The sequence below is a fragment of the Channa argus genome, chromosome 1 (genome assembly GCF_033026475.1).
Source record: "Channa argus isolate prfri chromosome 1, Channa argus male v1.0, whole genome shotgun sequence".
Classification (NCBI taxonomy): Eukaryota; Metazoa; Chordata; class Actinopteri; order Anabantiformes; family Channidae; genus Channa; species Channa argus.
In genome coordinates, this window is record NC_090197.1 from 39801815 (window position 1) to 39821499 (window position 19685).

A 19685-nucleotide genomic window follows, 5' to 3' on the forward strand; every position below is an offset into this window, starting at 1 on the left:
TGCACGTCAGTCGTTTATGAATGCATGAAGCAGGTCATTTTTGAGTGACTTCCTCATTAATGTTGGGTCAGAACTGATGCAAGCTAAGTGTTGTTTCCTATAGTTGGGAATTTAATTAAACCCTTTTCAAAAAATGTTATCATTTTATTTAATCTAAACAATAGTTTGCTTGATGTTAGTTCATTCACTCTTAAAAGTCTGTGCATAAAACACTGCAGCCATTGGAAGAGACCTTGAAGGGAACAAGCTGGGTTTGTCCGACCGTATTCACTATAACTAGACCTAGACTGTTACTCACTACAAATCCAGATTAACAACAAGCACAGATGTTACAAATCAAACTGAATCCCTCACTGAAAAATACTGTCTGCAACTCAGACTGTACTAGTAATTTTTTGTCAGTTATCTTTAATGTTGCATAACAATTTTCTGTGTAAATATGTAAAACACTAAATAGTATAAGAGAGACATTGTCTTTTATTTAGACAAAATATCTATTTCAACTGTAGCCACTGTGACTAGACCAAAGCAACGTAACCATTGTTTTTTAATGTGGCTTTTTTTCTTCTCCCTTTTGTGTGCATTTTTAATTTTGGCTTACGTTGTGTCATCATTCATTCATATATGTTATTGTATGAATGTTTCTGTGTGTAAATTTCTTGTACAAATGACTGTTTTTAATTAAAGTTGCTACACCTAAAGTGACTTTTTATGTCCTTGTTTTTACCTGAAATACAGGAAGGTTGAGCAAAGAATGAATAAAGAAAGAGCATTTATTGCATTAAAGGGAAACAGGCACAGACATAATTTTATGTTTAAATTCAATGCATGTCTGAATTAAACATTCCACGTTGATCTATGCTATCTCTTTTTAAAACCACATTTGTGTAACATTTTATCAGTGTTTTCTCCAGTGGCCATCTGTAGAACAAAGGCACCAAGCACAATATATTTCACTTATCTTGCTGAACATATCTCTTCTATCCTACTTTGATATAAACTGTTCTGTATTTCTCATTGACATGTTTTTCCAACTCCTCCACATGTCTGCATAAGCTCAGTCCACAGCATGGTGTAATTAAGCCTCTAAAGTGGCGGATTGCTCCAGAGCACAAGCACTTCTACCAAAAAAAATGCAGCACAAAAAATACTGAGCAGCAATTTGCAATAATCCCCCCAGACATCCACTAAACCCAAACTATCAGTTTTGACATAATACTGCGATTTAATCTGGGTATAAATCTATAAATCCCATAACACAGACTTGGGTAATCTCCCTCTGGCAGGACTGCTGGACTGAGATGCTCCCACTGAAAAGTGCAGACCCCTGGCTCCACGATCAGACAGTGCTCCGAGGTCATGACAAGGTTGCCACGTGCTAAACAGTTCAACCAAGGAAGACTTCATGAACCACAATCTCATCACAAAGGAACCGTTAGTCAAGATAGTGTGCAACATACTGTATACATGTAATAAAATGTAGGCTAAAAACAGTAAGAATCTTATAAAAACCTTACAGTTTGGACTGGTGTTTCATTTCATCATATCAAAACCTATATTTTAACTATCTTTGTCAAATAAGCAAATGGATCAATCTTGAAATTCTGTTCTGGCATGCTCGGTCTTTGACAAGAATAATGCTTCTGTTTATACATTCCTCTCCACCTTAACCAGAACTCTACCTGCCCCAGATTTTTTGTCCTGTGGTCTATTCACTCCCCCCAGGAGTTGCAGGTTTTGTGTCCTTCATGCACAAGTTGCACTCTGCCTGAGAGGCACACAGAGGTTAGTCAGCAGATCTCCTGGGGCTGGTGGGGGTGGAAGGGACCTTGGGGACCTTGACCACAAAAAGCATGGGGTCTTTGGCCTTGTTGCTGAATGCACGTCGAATTACATCCACTGCGTGCTGATGAGTCACTCCCTGCAGACTCTCACCGTCCACAGACAACAGCTCATACCCTGCCTGCAGATGCAAACATGCAAAATAGTTGGTTCAACATACTAAACTCATATTTCATGATTTTCCATGTCTTTTACGTTCGACTCAGCCCTCTGTATCACTTTTTATGTAGGAAGTCTTATTCCACAGCAACATTATAGATGGTTTTCATGAATCTACAGTGATTGTGTCCCTTAGCGAGAACCGGATTTATGCCAGAGAGAATTGGGGCTCTCCTGTTTTTTTTAACATATTCACACTGAAGGCCATCATTAGTGCACATATAAAGTTTGAAAAGAGAACCCACAACCACTGACACAAAAGAGTTTACATGAAGGACTTTTTGTTTGCTGTTTCCTGCAGGATGTGAGAAGAGTGCTAAATCTTTCTGCCCCTAAGGAGAGGAACTTCCTCTGATGTCATCAATGTTTGCCAAGGATGCACCTGCCTTGTGTGCTCAACCTCAGTGAAGGTTAGATATACATAAAGCAGACAAATGCAAGGCCAATAGCCATTGTATCTTTTGTATGTCTACCAATCATGTCTTTTCCTTTTTCCTTTTCAGTCATTAGACACAAATAGATTAAATTTCCCTTCATTCTGTAACAGGCCAATCTAACTTTTAGGAGCCAAATATATAGGCAGAACTCAGAAGGGTTGGGGCTGTGTGTGTCATGACAGGCTTACAGCTCATCAGTCTGTTGTTCACCAGTAACCTTTTCTGTGAATATCAAATTATTACCAATCATTTAACTAGAGAGGGGATTAAAAGTCCATTTTCATTTTTAAAGTAATTCACTTATATTAAATAGATCACAATCTTATCTGTCCCATTCTTCTTTAACTTCTCTTTTGTAGCCAATGGACATCACACTTCAAAAATAACAAGTCCTGTAAAAATAACTATAGCTTGCATAAAAGGATCAGTGAGTCGTTAATAATGTGGTTTACCACACCATTGCAAATAAATTCAGCTACATTACTGAGCTGATGAGAAATAGTGGATCTGATACAGCATAAAGGACCAAAGGCGTTAGGACTTATCCTCTGAGGATCATTAATATTGATATCGAGTGTCCATAAGATATCATGTGATGGCACCTCATCCAAAAGTTATTTAAAAACTTCATACTAGACCAAAATGGTGGATAGACCACATCCATCCTATGTTCCCCTATTTATACAGCCAGTATGGAAAGTATGTATGCACATGACCACTGATATACACACTCAAAACAACATTTTTCAATAATTCTCTGTTATCATATGGGGCTAAGGACACAGGATGCATGTTAACACTGCGCTGCCCTGGTCTCATTTCCCTCTGCAGAGTAGAGGGAGAGAGCAGTGAGCCAGGGAGCAGATATGAACCAGCTGACATGTGAGGCAGAGACAACAAATAGCAGCAGGGTGTTACATCTGACCAGCTGCCAAGGACTTCTCTGTCCTAGTCTCAGATTAGTGCTACTTTGATCCAGACACATGAACTATAAAATGAAATGCAGCGAAAGTTTGTATTGCACTCATGTAAAATGAATACTGCTGTATTTAATGATCACCTGATTTAAGTACCAACAGCAGCTAAAATCTTTGGAATGTGTTTCAGTTTAGGACTAAATATTAAAATTTGCAACCTAACAATAGTCCCATCTATTTCTGATGCATTTTATTTCTATAAATGTTAGAAAGATGACTGATCAAACTAATAATAATAAAGCTGGTAAAGGTTATATAGCCCGTGCATGCTTTGACATCCAGTGAGTTACCAACTATGTAGTAACAGATTTTACTTATTATCTTTTTTCATCTAAAAGCCTAACCAGGGACAGGGGCTGCAAATTAGCTTTTTGCTATATGCCCTATAGACATGACATCAGTTGCTTAGTTGTAACATGGATTAGTTGTATTATGCTATTGCTAAAATACTAAGACGTCATCATTTAGTTCCAAGTGCCACTGGACCTGTGTGCAGCCTCACACAGCTGCATGAATGTAGATTAGTAATATTGTTCCAGCATTGTCGCAGTGCATATTGTGTCCTGTGTGTCTGTGCATACAAACAGACTGTAAATGAGAGTGTTTTTTAATTTGAAAGGCTGAGCAGATACTAGATCCCCGATGTTTGACACTTAAGTATTCAGGTATTAGACTTGGAAAGCAGCTGTCAGCTGATAGCTAGCTGATAGAAACACACGCCAATTAACCCACCCAAGCACACATGTACATATGTAACCTACTGTACTGCAGCAGATATATGTATTTTATTTCAGACACTTTTATCCTCCACTTACTTTTTAAGTATCTTTATGCAAGTGTTGTTTGACTGTTGTATCTAGACCTTAAAAAAAATAAGCCTGTGGTCAGCTGCAATGAATTAGTGTGTGCATTACACTTGTTTAAGCGAACCAGGCCAGGAACAATGAGGACTGTTAAGTTACTGTGCAGGCAATATATTATCAATACGTTAGCAGACCAGCACCCATGTACCTCATCAATAATGGAAGCGGTGAGCTACTTAAGATGGCGCTCACTCATGTCCTCCTCATTACACATCTTCAACCTGTCCATCATAGCCAGGCTTACTTATGGCAACAACAATTCATAACTACAGGGCAGAAAACTGACAGGTACTTACAATACACTCTAGCCAGCACGGACATCAAATGTGTGTGTGTGTGTGTGTGTGTGTGTGTGTAGGTGTGTGTGTGTTTGTGTGCATGTGCATGTGTGTGGTTGTTGTTACTGTTCACCTTTAGAGCTTCATTTGCAGATGCAGCTCCTCCTGGGAAGATTCTCTCAATCTTTATTGTGGGCTGGATCCTAGATTCTATACCTCCAGAGATACTTATACCTGTAAACACACAAGATAACACTATATATAAACTGAAAAATTAGCTAACAACCGTAGATTCCTGTATTCAAGCTAAAGTTATTGTTTGCATATTGTCTTTAGTCTTTTGCAGCTACGATTGAAAAATTTAACTACAAATCTGGTTCACTTTAGTAATAAGTGATGCCCTGACCTCTACTGGTGATGAAATTTACACGAAACGCTGCACACGGCACATATACACTCACTGGTCACTTCATTAGGTACACCTGTATAATCCAATGCAGTCCAATACAGCTGCTCTGCCATGAATTCTTCATTTACAAGGTTTAAACTAAGAGGCGGTTCTAAAGTTCTGGTCACCTTATTTATATTGAGTTAAGGTACCAAAATATTTTACATAATGTGCTCGAGTATGTTCACCACCTACTATGACCTCAATAGTAAACATATAATTTAATTATAACATTTCTGCGAGTTTCAACTTAAAAACCATAACCTTGTAAAATTGGAATTCATGGCAGAGAGGCCAAATAGTAACTAAGGAAGAGGTCAGTGAGTGTGAATAATGACGACTTTGGTTTTGCCACTAAGAAGAACCTGTAACTTTATGAATACACGTTTCTGTTTTGCACTCACCCAGTGACTGTTTGGCTTTGGAGATGGTCAAAGTTGTAATTTCATACTCCTCTGGTGGCAGAGTTGCTCTTCTTGTCCCACTCTGACCACTTTGTGAATGTCCATTTACCTGCTCTCGATTCACTCTGCCTGTGAATGGGGTCCTGTCTCTTAAAGGATCAAACACATCAGCCAGATGAGTTCTCCCTCGCCGTTGTGAAGGAACCCGTACACTGACCTCTGTGTAGCCCTCCCTGCTCCGCCTGCCATCGGTGCTGTCAGGACTTGCCTCTCTCCTTGTTCTCCCATGGCTGTTCCTTACATGAGACCTCCCTCGTTCATGGGCCAAATCTCCTCTGTCAGACACGGACAACAAGGACACTTCGTCACTCTGCAACAGCCCGTTTTCTCTCGGGCTTGGGGAGCGACGGGGTTGATGCCCACGTTGGGTGCTGTGTGGGGATTCTGAGAGGAGGAAGTTATGTGTGGGCAAGGGGCTCAGGGAGCGGGAACGCACATTGGGTGAGGTGTAGCTGTCTACAGGTACATCCAGCAAGTGAGTAAAGGCACGGGATGGGGGCACATGGCCTGACTGGTGGCTGGACAGACGCAGTCCTTCCAGCTCCTCGATCAATTGATGCTTTCGCAGTGTGTCCTGGACCGGCTGCAGATAGAAACCCCCCCTGTAGTCTGGACAGACATAAGAATTGTTTTGTTTTTTTTTCTCTGTAGATGGAACACAGCCAAAGCATGAGCTTCTGTAGTGTATATCAAATCAGCATTGAGAGGCAGCAGGTCAGTATGTGGTTAAAGACAAACAAAACAAAATTAAGTATCAAATAGGTAAGAGTTCCCCTTACATCCTAAAATACTGGTAATGAAACAAGCTATTTTTGAAGCAGGAAACCTATTTTGCAATGTTTTTGTTGTCCTTTCGGCTTATCCCATGATAAGCCCACAGCGGATCATTATCGGCATGTTGATTTGGCGGATGCCTGACGCAACCCTCCCCAATTTCTACCGGGCTTGGACCGGCACTGCACAGCTGGGGATTGGAATGGGCTGTTAGGGGTTCAGTGTCAAGTTTCTAAATATATGCAGTGAAAACCTTTTTATTTCCTTGACAGGGTATTTCACTTAAGGTAACGAATCACTAACCTGTCTGAATGACAAAAAGTGCACTTTATTTGGCTTCATCCATCTTGCCATCAACTCTGAGCAGCTTCCCTGTCCCTGCTAAAGAAAGGCTTCCCCACCACATCTGCCAGAACCATGTGTTAGGGATGGTGTGTGTGCAGCAAGGGTGATATGCAGCCACACATAATGTTTTGCATTTAGACCAATAATTAAATTTTTGTCTCATCTGACCAGAGCACCTTCTCCCACATGTCTGCTGTGTCACCCACATGACTTGTGGGGACTTCTTTTGGCTTTCTTTCAACAGTGGCTTTTTTCTTGCCACTCTTCCATAAAGGCCAGATTTGTGGAGCGTATGACTAATAGTTGTCCTGTGGACAGATTCTCTCCCTTGAGCGGTGGATCTGTGCAGCTCCTCCAGAGTTACCAAGGGCCTCTTGGCTGCTTCTCTGATTAATACTCTCCTTGCCCGGCCTGTCAGTTTAGGTGGACAGCTATGTCTTGCTAGGTTTGCAGTTGTGCCACACTCTTTCCATTTTCAGATGATAGATTGTACCGTGCTCCATGAGATATTCAAAGCATAGGAAATTTATTTTAGAACCTAACCGTGCTTTAAACTACTCCACAACTTTATCCCTGACATGTCTGGTGTGTTCCTTGTACTTTATGACACTGTTAGTTCACTAATGTTCTCTAATAAACCTCTGAGGGGCTTCACAGAACAACTGTATTTATACTGTGAATAAATTATACACAGGTGGACTCTGTTTACTAATTAATTGTCTTCGGAAGGCAACTGGTTCGGGATTTAGTTAGAGGTATCAAAGTAAAGGGGGCTGAATACAAATGTACGTCACAATTTTTTTTCACTTGTAAAAGATTTTGAAAACCATTTATCATTTTCCTTTCACTTCACAATTATGTACCACTTTGTTTTGGTCTATTACATAGAATCCCAATGTGGTTGAATGGGTTATGAATATTTTTTCAAGGCACTGTACAATTTCCTATCCCTGCAAGACCACCGGTGTTGCCAAGTTGAGTTATAATTCAATCGTATATTGATTGAATAAAATGTAATAAAATGTGAGCCACCAAAACACTGACATAAAGTTGACTTTTTTACCCCTAATCTGAGACCTCAGAAAGTGAGATGGTGAGATGGAACCAGGCAGTCTTAAATGAGCCTGTATTGACTCTATCTTAGTGACCCTTGAATGAAAAAGGCCTAAAGCATCTTTGCATTTTAAAGTGTCAAAATGGCCAACCAGGCAAGTCTCAGTCCATTCTGTGAGCCACAGAGGTGTAACTCAACCCTCTGCTACAGTGCAGGTACTGGAAACCTGAGCTGTGTGTGTGTGTGTGTGTGTGTGTGTGTGTGTGTGTGTGTGTGTGTGCATGTGTTATGAGGTTAGGAGGTAGGTATGATGTGATATGGTCTATGTGTTTCAGTTTTCAGTTTGACGCTACATGAAAAGAGACAGGAAAGAAGTGGTTTAAAAGGAAAAAAAGTTCGGGGGTTGAAATCCCAGAGGTATCTGATATTCCTCAGACAGAGGGAGGTAGATGAAAGAGGTGAGGTCTAGCAAGAGAAAAGGTTAGAAGAGAAAGGAATAAATAGAGCCTATGAGCCTAACAGGCTATAAAAATTACTATACTTTACCAGGGACTGGGGTGACGAGGTGACGCCGAGGAGTTCCACTACGAGGGGAGCGCAGAGCAGGAGAATGGACTATGACGAAACAAACAACTTGGTGTAACTCAGTATATAACAATGATTTTCTCTTGTTTAATATACATAAGGGGATAATATCCACAACCCACTACTCTCTAGGACTTTCTATCACCATCATCTTCATAGGTCGAGCTTGGTTCACTCCCTAAATCTCTTATGTGAAGTCACCCGTTTGTATCCTGTGCTTACCAGAGCGACTCTTCAGAATAACGTACGCCTCCAGCTCAAAAGGCATGACCATGCTGTCAAATCGACCCAGCTCCTTTGTGGGTATCAGCATTCTGCAAGCAAAATGAACACAGTCAGATAGACATAAGTTCATGCTTAAAGTTGGTAATAAAATATGTATAGCTTAGTATGTACACATAAAAAATATTATATATTATATTATACAGTACTCTGTGTATCTCACCTTATTTCTCTAAGAAGTAGCAGTTTCTCTGGCCTGTCCAAGATTGCCAACAGTGGACGCACTAAATCTTCAATGACGTTGTCAGACAAAAACTGAGGGAATCATAGGATTGGTCCACAGAGAAGAGGAGTACAATAAGAACATCCAAGTAGTATACTTATTGTAAACAAATTGATCTCATTGTAACTGCTTTAAAAGAAAAATCATCAAATTTTAACATAAATTATTGTTTAGGAGCCTGGTGGGTCTAGTGCAACATGCCATTCAGTTTTATTAAGGGGAATCTAGGAACCATAGGTTTTCAAGCTTGACCCATACTTGTATTCACATCAGGACATTTGTAACTTTGTTGCATCAATTTTAAAATTATTTTCAAAAGTTAAGTTCTTTTGAATTTGGAAGATGAGTGTGTAATGGACCACAAGGGACAAATGGTCAGAAGATGATTGATATTTGACACTAATCATAAATGAAGGCCAAATCTATCTTTTGTCACAGCTGCTGACAGACACAATTCAAGGAAAACTCGCTGACAAAGGGAACACGACTGCCCACTTCAGTGGGATGAAAAACACAGAAGCAGGAGATTGACACTGACATGGTAATTTCAGATCAGGAACTCACCCGCTGACAGTGTCTCATCACAGCAACCACCTCATCATGGCTGAGCAGTTTCTTTGCCATGTCTTCCACGTGCTGCAGGATCTCTGTTCCAGGCAGCCGACTGCTGTCTTTAACCCCAGCTCGGGATTCCCTCGGGGAAGTCAAAACCTGAAAGGGACGACGCCACTCCTTATCTAAGGAATTAAAGTAAAAACTGGAGTAAAAACAGTGCAAACAAGGAAATCTCCAGACAATAGGAGGAACTGCACTTTCATTAATTTCTTGTGGCTATCAACCAATTCAAATTTGTCTTGGACTAATCATTACCCTATCATTACCTAGATTTTAACGATTTGAATGAATCAAATTGGAAAAGCTGCCATTCCAGCACAGCTGCTTCTGGGTTCAATGTGTGGTCAAGGACATTTGAACCTGTGGTCAAGGATGAGCTGGCACATTTTCTTTTAGTTTATCTTAAAATTAATTATATTTCAATATTCGCTGGATAACCTTTTAAATGATTTACTCCAATGATTATTGTTTAAGCATGTGCCAATAACAGTGCCAAACACTGCTGCAAGATTTCTAATACAATCTAATAGGATAATTCATTCAAAGCCAGGCTATACTTTATTGAGTTGGATGTAAATGTAGAATCCCTCATCCTCACCTTTGTCACCATGGTGGGATGGTGACTTGGAGCGGCTTTTGTCCTTCTTAAACAACAGGTTGACGAATGTTTTTGAGCGCTGCAGGTGGGTTTTATCCTTTGCCGTTCTCTTCTCCTTCTGTTGCCTCTTCTTCTGTTGTGCGTCTTCTACAGTACGGGTGTAAAAAAAAAGAAGATTACTGATTTTAACTGATGTGAAGATACATATATCAAGTCAATGAAAGTAAACTTTCCCAACCAAATCCTGAGAAATAGGACTGATTTTGAAAGATTTTGGCTTTGTGTGTGAAGTCTGTACAGATGTTCACCTGCTAAATGATGTAAACGAATACAAGCAAATTAACTGTACAAAACTTTAACCTCTTAAGAGCAGGCAGTGACATGTTACCTTTGCTGTAGTTAGTCTTCCTTAAATTCTATTAAACCATTGCAACAAGAGGACATTCTGCATCTGTACGTGCAGTGTAGAAAACATAATTCATAAGGCTTTGTGCTGCTCCTCACTTAAATGTTAGCCAATAACACTGGGTGATACACGGTGCATTTCTTTTCCAATCCCCTCTTCTGTTTACTGCAGTAAATCTGCCACTGCGGGAAGTAACACAATAATACTGATAAATTACAGCTACACCAACCTGAAACCCCCTGCCGTGATGTATTCCAGCATACATAACAAATGACCAATCAGCCCTGGGCTTTGCCCCAAGCCCTCATCGCGTATTGGAGGTGTGAATGAGCAGGATGAATTGAAATGGAACGGCCAATAATTCAACAGCCTCTACACCTCTTACCCTGCCAAGGCTTGAATAGATATTTGTCACTTGCTTGTACGTGTTCATTTCTCGCAGAGATACAAGAATTGAGAGCAAAAGGCGGTGATTAATCATTAGTTTGTGTTAACTTTGCGATAGTCTGCCTGGAGCTTGTCAGCCATGTGGAGCCTGGATGCAGATGTTTACTCCTGGAGTGGTAGAATGATGAGTGAATATTACATTGATTAATACTTCCACAAAAGTTCTCTAGAGGATTTGAGACTGGACCCCAGCCCAGTGAATGTAAAAACTGTCAGCTCAAAACTGAACCTGTTGTTAGCTGCAGGACTCAAAGTGCCATGATTCTGGAGAGGTTAATTTCTACTGAGATAGAGCACACTATGTACCTTTCTAATCAACAACCACATTACAAGATGTTGAATATTTACGAGTTTAAAATGACACACTGGTCAATCGGTTCACCACTGTCTACACTGAAAATATCTCATAAACACTGGATGGATTGCCTGTGGTTGCCTAGGAAAACACTCATAATGTTTAAACTGTATAGAAATTACAACCACTACCATATACAGTCACTGGCCACCTTATTAGGTACAATCTAATGCAATCCAATGGACCAGCGCTGACGTAAATTCCACTTTTACAATGGTTATAATTTCTCAGTTTTTAAGTTGAAACTGTCAGAAAGGTGATATTTCTAATCTCTATTCATTATTGATGTCATAGTGGGTGGTGGAGTGGTACTAGAGTGCATTATATTAAGAGATGGTTCTAATGTTTTGACCATTTATTTACTGCAAATGTTTGTTCTTTGTCAGTCAAAATGTCCAACAGTACTAATATATATGCATTTAGTTTATATTTAGCCCAGCCAATGTATTAGTATATGTCTAATACACTCATGGTCTCTATTTTTAAAACTGTATTTCCCTTATTTTCCTATTTTTTACATCCAAAGCTTCATGATCCTTACAATGGCGGGGGGCCTGCAGGTCATTACCTGACACAGTGATTTGGCTCTGGGAACGTCTTATTGGCTTCCGTGGTCTGCTCAGGGCCATCAGTGCTGATGTCTTAGGTGAGTGCTTCACCATTTCCTGGTCCCCAGATGACAGCGTCCTCACCCGTCCCTGCCCTCCTGCTCCAGCTCCTTCCATCTCCCTCGACCCTTCCCCTTTCCCACGTATGACTGTGTCCTTCAGTAGCACTGTGGCACCTACAGTCCGGCTGGTTTCTGTGGCAACCAGCCTGTCACTGCACAACCCATTAGATGAGGGGTGGTCTAGGTAGTTTGGAGGGTTGGGGTCAGTCTGTATGGCAGTGTCAGCAGTTCGGTCGGCACTGCTTGGACATGGAGCGCAGTCCTCTGTAGAGATGGCAATGTCTACCATCTCTGAGCCAAAGACAGGAGGGAAAAGGACCTGGGAAAGACCACTGAGGGAGCTGAGAGGGGTGCTGGAGGACAGTGATGAAGCAGAAGAGTTGGAGTCTGAACCCTGTGAAGATGCCGCAGGACCCCCATTGGCCACTGCAGGAAAAAAAAACATAATTAGAATGAAGAGTGTGGATTTGTGTGTTTAAATTATTGTTGTGCAAGTGCAATAGATTATGCAACTTTTCACAAACAAACGCCCAAACTTGTACAAATTTGCAAGACAAACTTAATTTCCTTATTTTAGACATTTCCTTTTTTTTTGCTTTGTGTGTCTGTTCTGTTAATCTTTTAAGCCTTAGAGACAAAACATGATCCAGGAGTTTATATTTCCCTATAAAACTCCTAACTGACACATACATGTGCACCCAGATGTCACATTATATTCTGTTCTAGATGTCTGAGCTGCCCTTGAGAAAATTGAATTAAGTCCTGATTTTGTTGAGAAGTAGACACATCATATTAACTGAAAAACAAGACATTTGAGTCTTATGAAGAGTCTGAATTATATGATTTTTACATAAGATATCCAAGTAGTATCATAAATGTGCTTCTGTAGGTAATTCTTTTCACGTTACTGTTCTACGGATGACCTAACACTATGACACTCCTTGTTATATACTATGACACTGACACTGTATCTTGTAAAATCATGTTTTGTGACAAACGCACACAAGAGTCAACATACATTTGTCAAGCCAGCCATATTCTGCTATCATCTCCTTGTATGCAGGATACCTCCCAGCTTCCTGTGCAAAGTGCAAAAATGCAAAATATTTATCATGAACATGGAACAGTACTTTATCAGATCAGATCATTAATATATTGCATCCATAAATCGCACATGTCTACACGTAATGTTTTTTAAGTGTTTGTGACTGTTATCCTGGATCTAAATATCTGACTCTTGAAAAGTTCAAAAATGCGAGTGTCAACCTCACTATTGTGCTTCAGTAAAAGTATGGGAACCAATCAAATTATTAGAAATAATCTTAATATCCACAATGAATGTCTGTATTAAATTCCATGTGGTCCCATGTGATAGTTGAGATATTTATGTTTAGATATTGAAATTCATCACGAACTGGCTGCTAGGCCTCTATTATTTCTATTTCTGTTAGATGTTGACAAAAAGCATGTACAGTACATGTGCTTTGTGGGTCAGAATAGATGTTAGAGGGTCCTGTGAAAAAAAATTTATGAAGTGACGCTATGGCTCACAAAACACAGCTATAAGGTAGGTTTTTCATGAAAGAAAAACATACACAAAAGTAGGCTTTTTGTTAATTATAACCTGATCCCTGACTGCCTTTGAATAATGAACGTTGTCCCTGGCTGTTTTTCACACGTGGAACCTGAGATCAGAGGAGTAAAATGAGCATGCAGCAATGTTTGAGAGCTAAGAGAGCACATATACATACACATCAACCTATTCATACACACAAAAGTACACACAGTTCCTTTATCTAAAAATGACACAGGTTAAGTGTTGCATGGACAGCCACACAGGCTGGAGTTTGATGGCTGTATGCCAGCTTTCTGCTCTGTTGTGCAGGCTTGATACGCTGTAACATATAATATTCTGTCACATCACTTACGGCACTCAATCAATTGTTATCTTCAAACATGAGCAAGTGATTAATGTCGATACATAACACTCCACCTCAGATGTGTACACATTTTTAAAGTCGGTTTTAAACCTGCAATAACTTATTTTTTTTATATAATTGAAGGCAGCAATCTGTAAACACTCTAAAACAAAATACTATAACATTGTGAAGTTGATATGATGGAAGTGTTACATTTGTAGTTCCTGTTAACCAAATGAAGGAGAACTGTAGGTCCGAGTAATTCTCAGTCTGTCATTAAGATTTAATCCATTCTGATTTGATCCATTATTAGGGGAAAAACTAAACCGTGAAATTCAGTTAACTGTAAAATTATCTCTCACCCTAATTGTCAGCATGACATGGGTGTGACTCTTCAGGACCTCAACGGCATTGCTATGGGTGATGTCATCAAAGCTCACCCCATTGGCTGCAAGGATTTGATCGCCCATCTTGATGCCATGCTGTTCAGCAAGCCCACCTGGGTCTAACCTTAGAAGAATAATTATGAAGGGACAAACAGAGGAGAGACAGCTGTCTATTAAATGTGAGCGGTTTAATTAACAGCTTAATTTGAATTTCCCCTCTGCAGTTTACATATTTTACATTTATTGGATGTATTTTGAGCCCAATCTAGTATTATTGGGTTGAGATAAAGATAACCCTCTCCAAAACTGGATCCGGGCTCTGCTTACACTTACACTGTTTCTTTAATAATGCTTAGGGGTAAAACAGACATTAGCTTTGTGTATTTCAAACCTGACTTGATTCATACTTAGAAACATAAATTCCCAGTCCGAATTCTTTGCCTCCTCTGATGTTGAAGCCCAGACAGTAGTCGTCTGAGGTGGTGAAGAGATGTACGATCCTGCGGAGAGCACTGTCTGAACTGGCCTCTGAAGGTGTACGTCCGCTCTCCTCCACAACCATCCGCCGGTGAATCAGGTCCACCCTTCACACGCAAAAGGGTACATACTGTGTATACATTACTGTGTATTATTTACAAACCTTCTCATTGTCTTCTGAGCTCAGCCATGTCAGTATCAGTTAATCAAATAAATTAAAGTAATAAACCCATAAAGTAACTGCAGTAATCCATCCAATACTGCTACATGCAAACAAGAGACACTATATCGCCAAAATAAAGATAACCAGTGTGAGCTATGATCAATTGTCAAGACTACACAAAACGAGATCCATTTAAAGGTCAATGGTAGTATGTCAGTTGTCTTCTTTGCCTAATATCCAGCAAAGCCACACTAGAAATTTACAGCTATGTATGGAAGGCAAATATGATAATGTAGGACATCATTTTGACTGAATACTCTTCCGGCTGACCCATCCCACACTAAGCAGCACCTCTAAGGTGTTCGAACTTACCATGTGGTCTTCTCCTTGGAGTAACGAATGCCAGGAATTTTGCCCACCCGTCTTACAACCATCCTGAGCTTGTTGTTGCCGGTTAGGACCTTCACAGCACTACTCATGGTGATGCTCTCAAGGCTGACCCCGTTCACCTCCACTAGTTTATCACCCACAGTCAGCCCAGCTTGTGCTGCAGACACAAGTGGATGTAAACAAGACCACATTAAAAATCTACTGAAAAATAAAGATTGCAATTACCACAAGAAACACACTGTACACTCATTAACCTGCAGAGCTGTCATCCTCCACTTTGCTGACAAATATGCTGAGTCCATGTTCAGAGCCTCCACGGACACTGAAACCCAGACGCCCATCAGGACTCTTATCTACTGTCACTGTGTGAATGTCTTCACAGTCGTCCCCTCCTGTAAACAAGCAAAACATTGAGTTCACTGACATTTGCCCATAGTAAATGTCTGCGCCGTCAACTACTGACACTGTCAAATACTTACAACAATTGCTGCAATCATGAGAAAGTAAAACTTAATCATAAAACTAATCAAAGAGATTCTCAAGTAGTGTTTTCTTGCATTTGATCACTTTAGACCAACCATTAATGACATGTCTACTGTTGTTGCATTAATCAAATTTTGCTCTAAACGAAACTTGAACTAATCACTGCCTTTCCTGTATTTTCTTCTCCTGCCAGTGGTGTTGTGTAACAGGAGCTCTTATTATGTGCAGAACTTACCGTCAACAGGTGCGTTGATGAGAATGACCCTGCCCATGGGTGAGCAGGATCTGCGTCTTTGGCGATGCTGTTTCTTCACCATGTAACGCGTTGTGCTGTGGGAACCCCCGGTCTGGCCTCCATTGTTGAAGTGGGGGTGCCCCCCGCCATTTGTCATCTGCCTCCAACCAGAGGGGTAAGAGGACTGAGCCATGCTTTGTGTCTGACAATTCGACCCTCAGTCATCCAGACAGGAAGCTCTGCAGCCAAGTAGAAAGAAGCGCAGCCTGAGTTTAGGGAAAAGGATGTAGGGGCCACGTGTTGTCGGGAACTGGACTGGTCTGTTTTGCTCCGGCTAATCTCTGCTGGTCCGAAATGAAAGAAGATAAAAAACTGGAGTGGGTCTGCTGCTGGATGAAGGGTGTGTGTCTGATGTGACCTAAAACCAGTTTCAGACTATGATTAAGTTTTACATTAAAAATCTAAAATCCAAAATAGGACATATGTCACAGAAAAGCTCAAGCTGATTCCACACAGCTGAGTGAATTGATATTGCTTTTTGTATTTCTCCACTGCAGAAAGGGGGGTTCTGGGTTTCCAAATGCCTTCGCACTGTAAAAAACTTAGTGTGATGCATTAGTGTCCATTGAGGCCTTTGTTTGCTTTTCCATGGAATCCAAAGTGCCTAAGTGTATCCATTGTCTTCAGCTGAGAGAAGCAGGGCTGTCTGCGGTGGAGTCAGCAGTGCATGGTGATTCCCCTCGGGTCATATTTAATTAAATGGATAGCTGTCGTAAAAAGAATGCTGTGATCAGTAACGTGAGCTCACAGGCTACAGGTGGAACAATTAAAGTCCTTCATTTTGAAAACTTATGACCTTTGATTCTGGGGTTGTGAATAGAACGCATTTAATCAATATTAGAAAAAAAAATTAGACTTAAAAACAGGGTGTGTAGAAAGGCCATGTGTAGAAAGAGTTTCACCTAAAATTGATACTTGCATTAATGGTTAATAAATCAGCTACTAATGCAAATATAGAGGGTTAACTGCTAGGCTGCCTGAAATCTTTTTTAGCACAGCGTTTTATCTTTCTTCCTCTAATGACAGGTCTTCAATGTTTGCCTACTTATCCAGTGAAAAAAATGGCTGCAGGACATCACGACCAAAATACTTATATTATTATTATTATTATTATTATTATTATTATTATTATTATTATTATATATACAGCTGCAGACCTACAATAGGGTAACCCTTAATTAACTTAGACATAGTTTTTTAGTAGCTGTTTTGCAAGATTTCAATGGGTTACAAATATAGATAGAATATAATGATATAAGAAAGTAAGTATGAAATATTGATGTTTTTTTTTTTTGTTACACTGTGCTACATAACATCAGGTTTTCGGCTTTAAGGTTAGGGATGTGTGACAATCTCAGTTTCTAGTGGATCACAAAGTTAGTCATACGCAACTGAAAAAGTTAACATATTATAGGTTACATGCTACAATGCATCGTCTGTTAATCATAGTTATAGTCATACTCCGTTGGAGAGATCTCCTTAAACAAATCAACTGAACATCTGAAATGAATATGAAAATGATGTATTAATCACTAACAGATATAGGAATTACGGCTTACAGGCTCTTTATAAATGATGCTTTATCAGGAGGTGGTAACTAAAACAGAATCGGCCTAATCCTCCTTAAATTGTGTAAATTGAAATGATGTCCTTCATTCAAAGAAAACTGAAAGTTCCTAAAACTGCTGTTGATATCTTGAACAGTGAAACGGCGGTGAGACAACTGTAACGTCGTGATACTGCGTTCACACCAAAGTAAATGAAGTTTGACAGCGTTACCTGCATTTTCCATGAAGCTGGGAGTGACGGTTAATCTTACTGACGCCTTCTCGGACACCTCCGGAGTATTAGTGCAAACTCGATTGTTCTCCAGGCGACCATTATTATTGTCCTAAGAGCTGTAAGCCTTTCACACAAAGCCCCTGCAGCAGCGCAGCTATTAGCGCTGATGATGAAGTACACTAATTACATAACATTACAGTAACACTGACTCACGTCTACTTCAGCTTGTCACCATGTAAATATTTTACTGATGTGCTGATGAAATCCACATTTTTCATCAGAACTGCGGAGACGCAGGTGGAAAACTGAGCTACCCGGGGTGTCTTCACTTTGCCGGTGAAACAGCTACACAGCCCCATCAAGTGGCCATGAGCGTAGTGTAATTATCCATGCAAACCTTAATCACTTTGTGTCACTTCAATAACAGTCAATATACAGGACCTGCACAGGTAAAAGAGACTTTGACCTTGGTCGTGTGGTTTCCTGCTATATTTTAAATCTGTCTGAATAAAGTCATTGTTGTAAGGTCCGTGAATGGTGTCTTAAGTAGAATAGGATATGATGTCAAAAAAATAAAGACACGTTCTAGTTGATATCACAAATTTTGGCAGTGCATAAATGGTAAGAATGTTTTGTTGCGACTTTTGCACATTTTTATAAAGTCGTCCAATTAAACTTGTGAACGACGTTTATTCCATATTGCCTTTTAACTCTTTGTGGAAAGAAAATAAAACGGAAGATTTTCAAAGTAAAAGTACCGAGTTATACAGTTAATTATATGTTGGCGCCTTTTAAGCCCCTATTCACTGGAATCCTGAGTTTTTCTAGATATCATCCACAGGAGATGTATGTGCGAAGTGGATTTTACTACTAGTACCATGTCTGGATTTCTGCGTAAGCAAATAGTACAAACATGCGAGTCACCTGATGTGACACCTACAGGTGTGAAAAGAACAATTTTGCAGACTACCCCAACCTGATTCTCCAGATATTTTCTGAATTTCATATACCAAAACAAACAAACAAACAAACAAACAAACAAACAAACAAACAAAACAAAAAAACAACAGATAAAGCACGGATAAAAATTTGTTTTATCAGTTTTTATCAGTTTACTCACCCTGTGCTTCCCTGTGCTCATCTCTTTGGGATTGTTAAACATCATTTATGCTGCCAACTATTTGCAAATGAATACTGTCTTAACAAAAGTTGGAACTGTTGTACGTCAGGACATTCACGCAGATTGTCAGTGTATACAGTTGCTGTATCATTAACTTGTTCTTTACCATTTTCGAATATAAAGCAAAAAAAACTGTAATTGACAAACATTTTTTAAAATTAAGTTTATAAAAAAATGAAGCTGTGGGACATTCAGTGTGGAAAAATAAAACTATAACTATAACAAACTATAACTATTATACATGTCAGAATGTGGTACATATATCGAGAATTAGAAATAATTCCAGTTTACAGTTTGTTACTTCTAACGTTACTGAAGATCGGCAGCAAGAGACATGCTGCTGTGCGAGACATGAATTTTTAAAAGCACTGGGCCAGTGTCCCAACATCTCCACTCCCCCATTTTTGCTTAAATTAGGTGGCTGCACGGTCATTGCATGGAGCAGCATTTGGTAATGCGGACAACTTCAGCTATTTGTAAAACAGATTAGGTTTTACAAATAGCTGAAGATGAGGTAAAATTTGTCTGAATCAGATTATTAGTCAACTTAATCTAAGGACCCATTTTTCCAAAGTGAACTGATTCTATTTCATTCCTACTTTGGGTTCTTTGTTTTCTTTCCCCTTTTTGTTGTTTTGATTAGACATATTTTCAAAAACTTTATTGAAACCATAAAATGTCCATCAATAAAACAGCAGCTTGAACAAAACGGTAGGCAATCACATATCATAGTTCAATAATAACTTTGACCACCACTAACATAACTATTACAAACATAAGTATATCAT

General features: G+C 39.7%; 1 protein-coding gene across 1 annotated transcript; it reads right to left on the reverse strand.

Annotated features, from left to right (window-relative positions):
• Window positions 1-560: 560 nt before the first annotated feature.
• Window positions 561-18060, reverse strand: pdzd7a (PDZ domain containing 7a). Its single transcript, XM_067519695.1, has 16 exons — window positions 17715-18060; window positions 15876-16642; window positions 15412-15549; window positions 15140-15314; window positions 14535-14711; window positions 14104-14251; window positions 12841-12901; window positions 11721-12248; window positions 9945-10091; window positions 9296-9468; window positions 8672-8763; window positions 8449-8540; window positions 8188-8256; window positions 5409-6077; window positions 4690-4790; window positions 561-1963 (listed from the first exon to the last, which is right to left on the reverse strand). The coding sequence occupies exons 2-16, from the start codon at window positions 16066-16068 to the stop codon at window positions 1787-1789; spliced, it is 2940 nt and encodes a 979-aa protein (XP_067375796.1). The 5' UTR covers window positions 16069-16642; window positions 17715-18060; the 3' UTR covers window positions 561-1786.
• Window positions 18061-19685: the final 1625 nt, after the last annotated feature.

Bases quoted from the DNA above. Each gene is read 5' to 3' on its own strand.
- pdzd7a (XM_067519695.1), bottom strand. From the start codon at position 16,068: ATGGCTCAGTCCTCTTACCCCTCTGGTTGGAGGCAGATGACAAATGGC. The intron at 15,550-15,875 runs GTAAGTTCTGCA...GCTTGTTTACAG, and splicing joins CATCAACGCACCTGTTGACG to GAGGGGACGACTGTGAAGAC. The intron at 9,469-9,944 runs GTGAGGATGAGG...TTAATTCCTTAG, and splicing joins ATCCCACCATGGTGACAAAG to ATAAGGAGTGGCGTCGTCCC.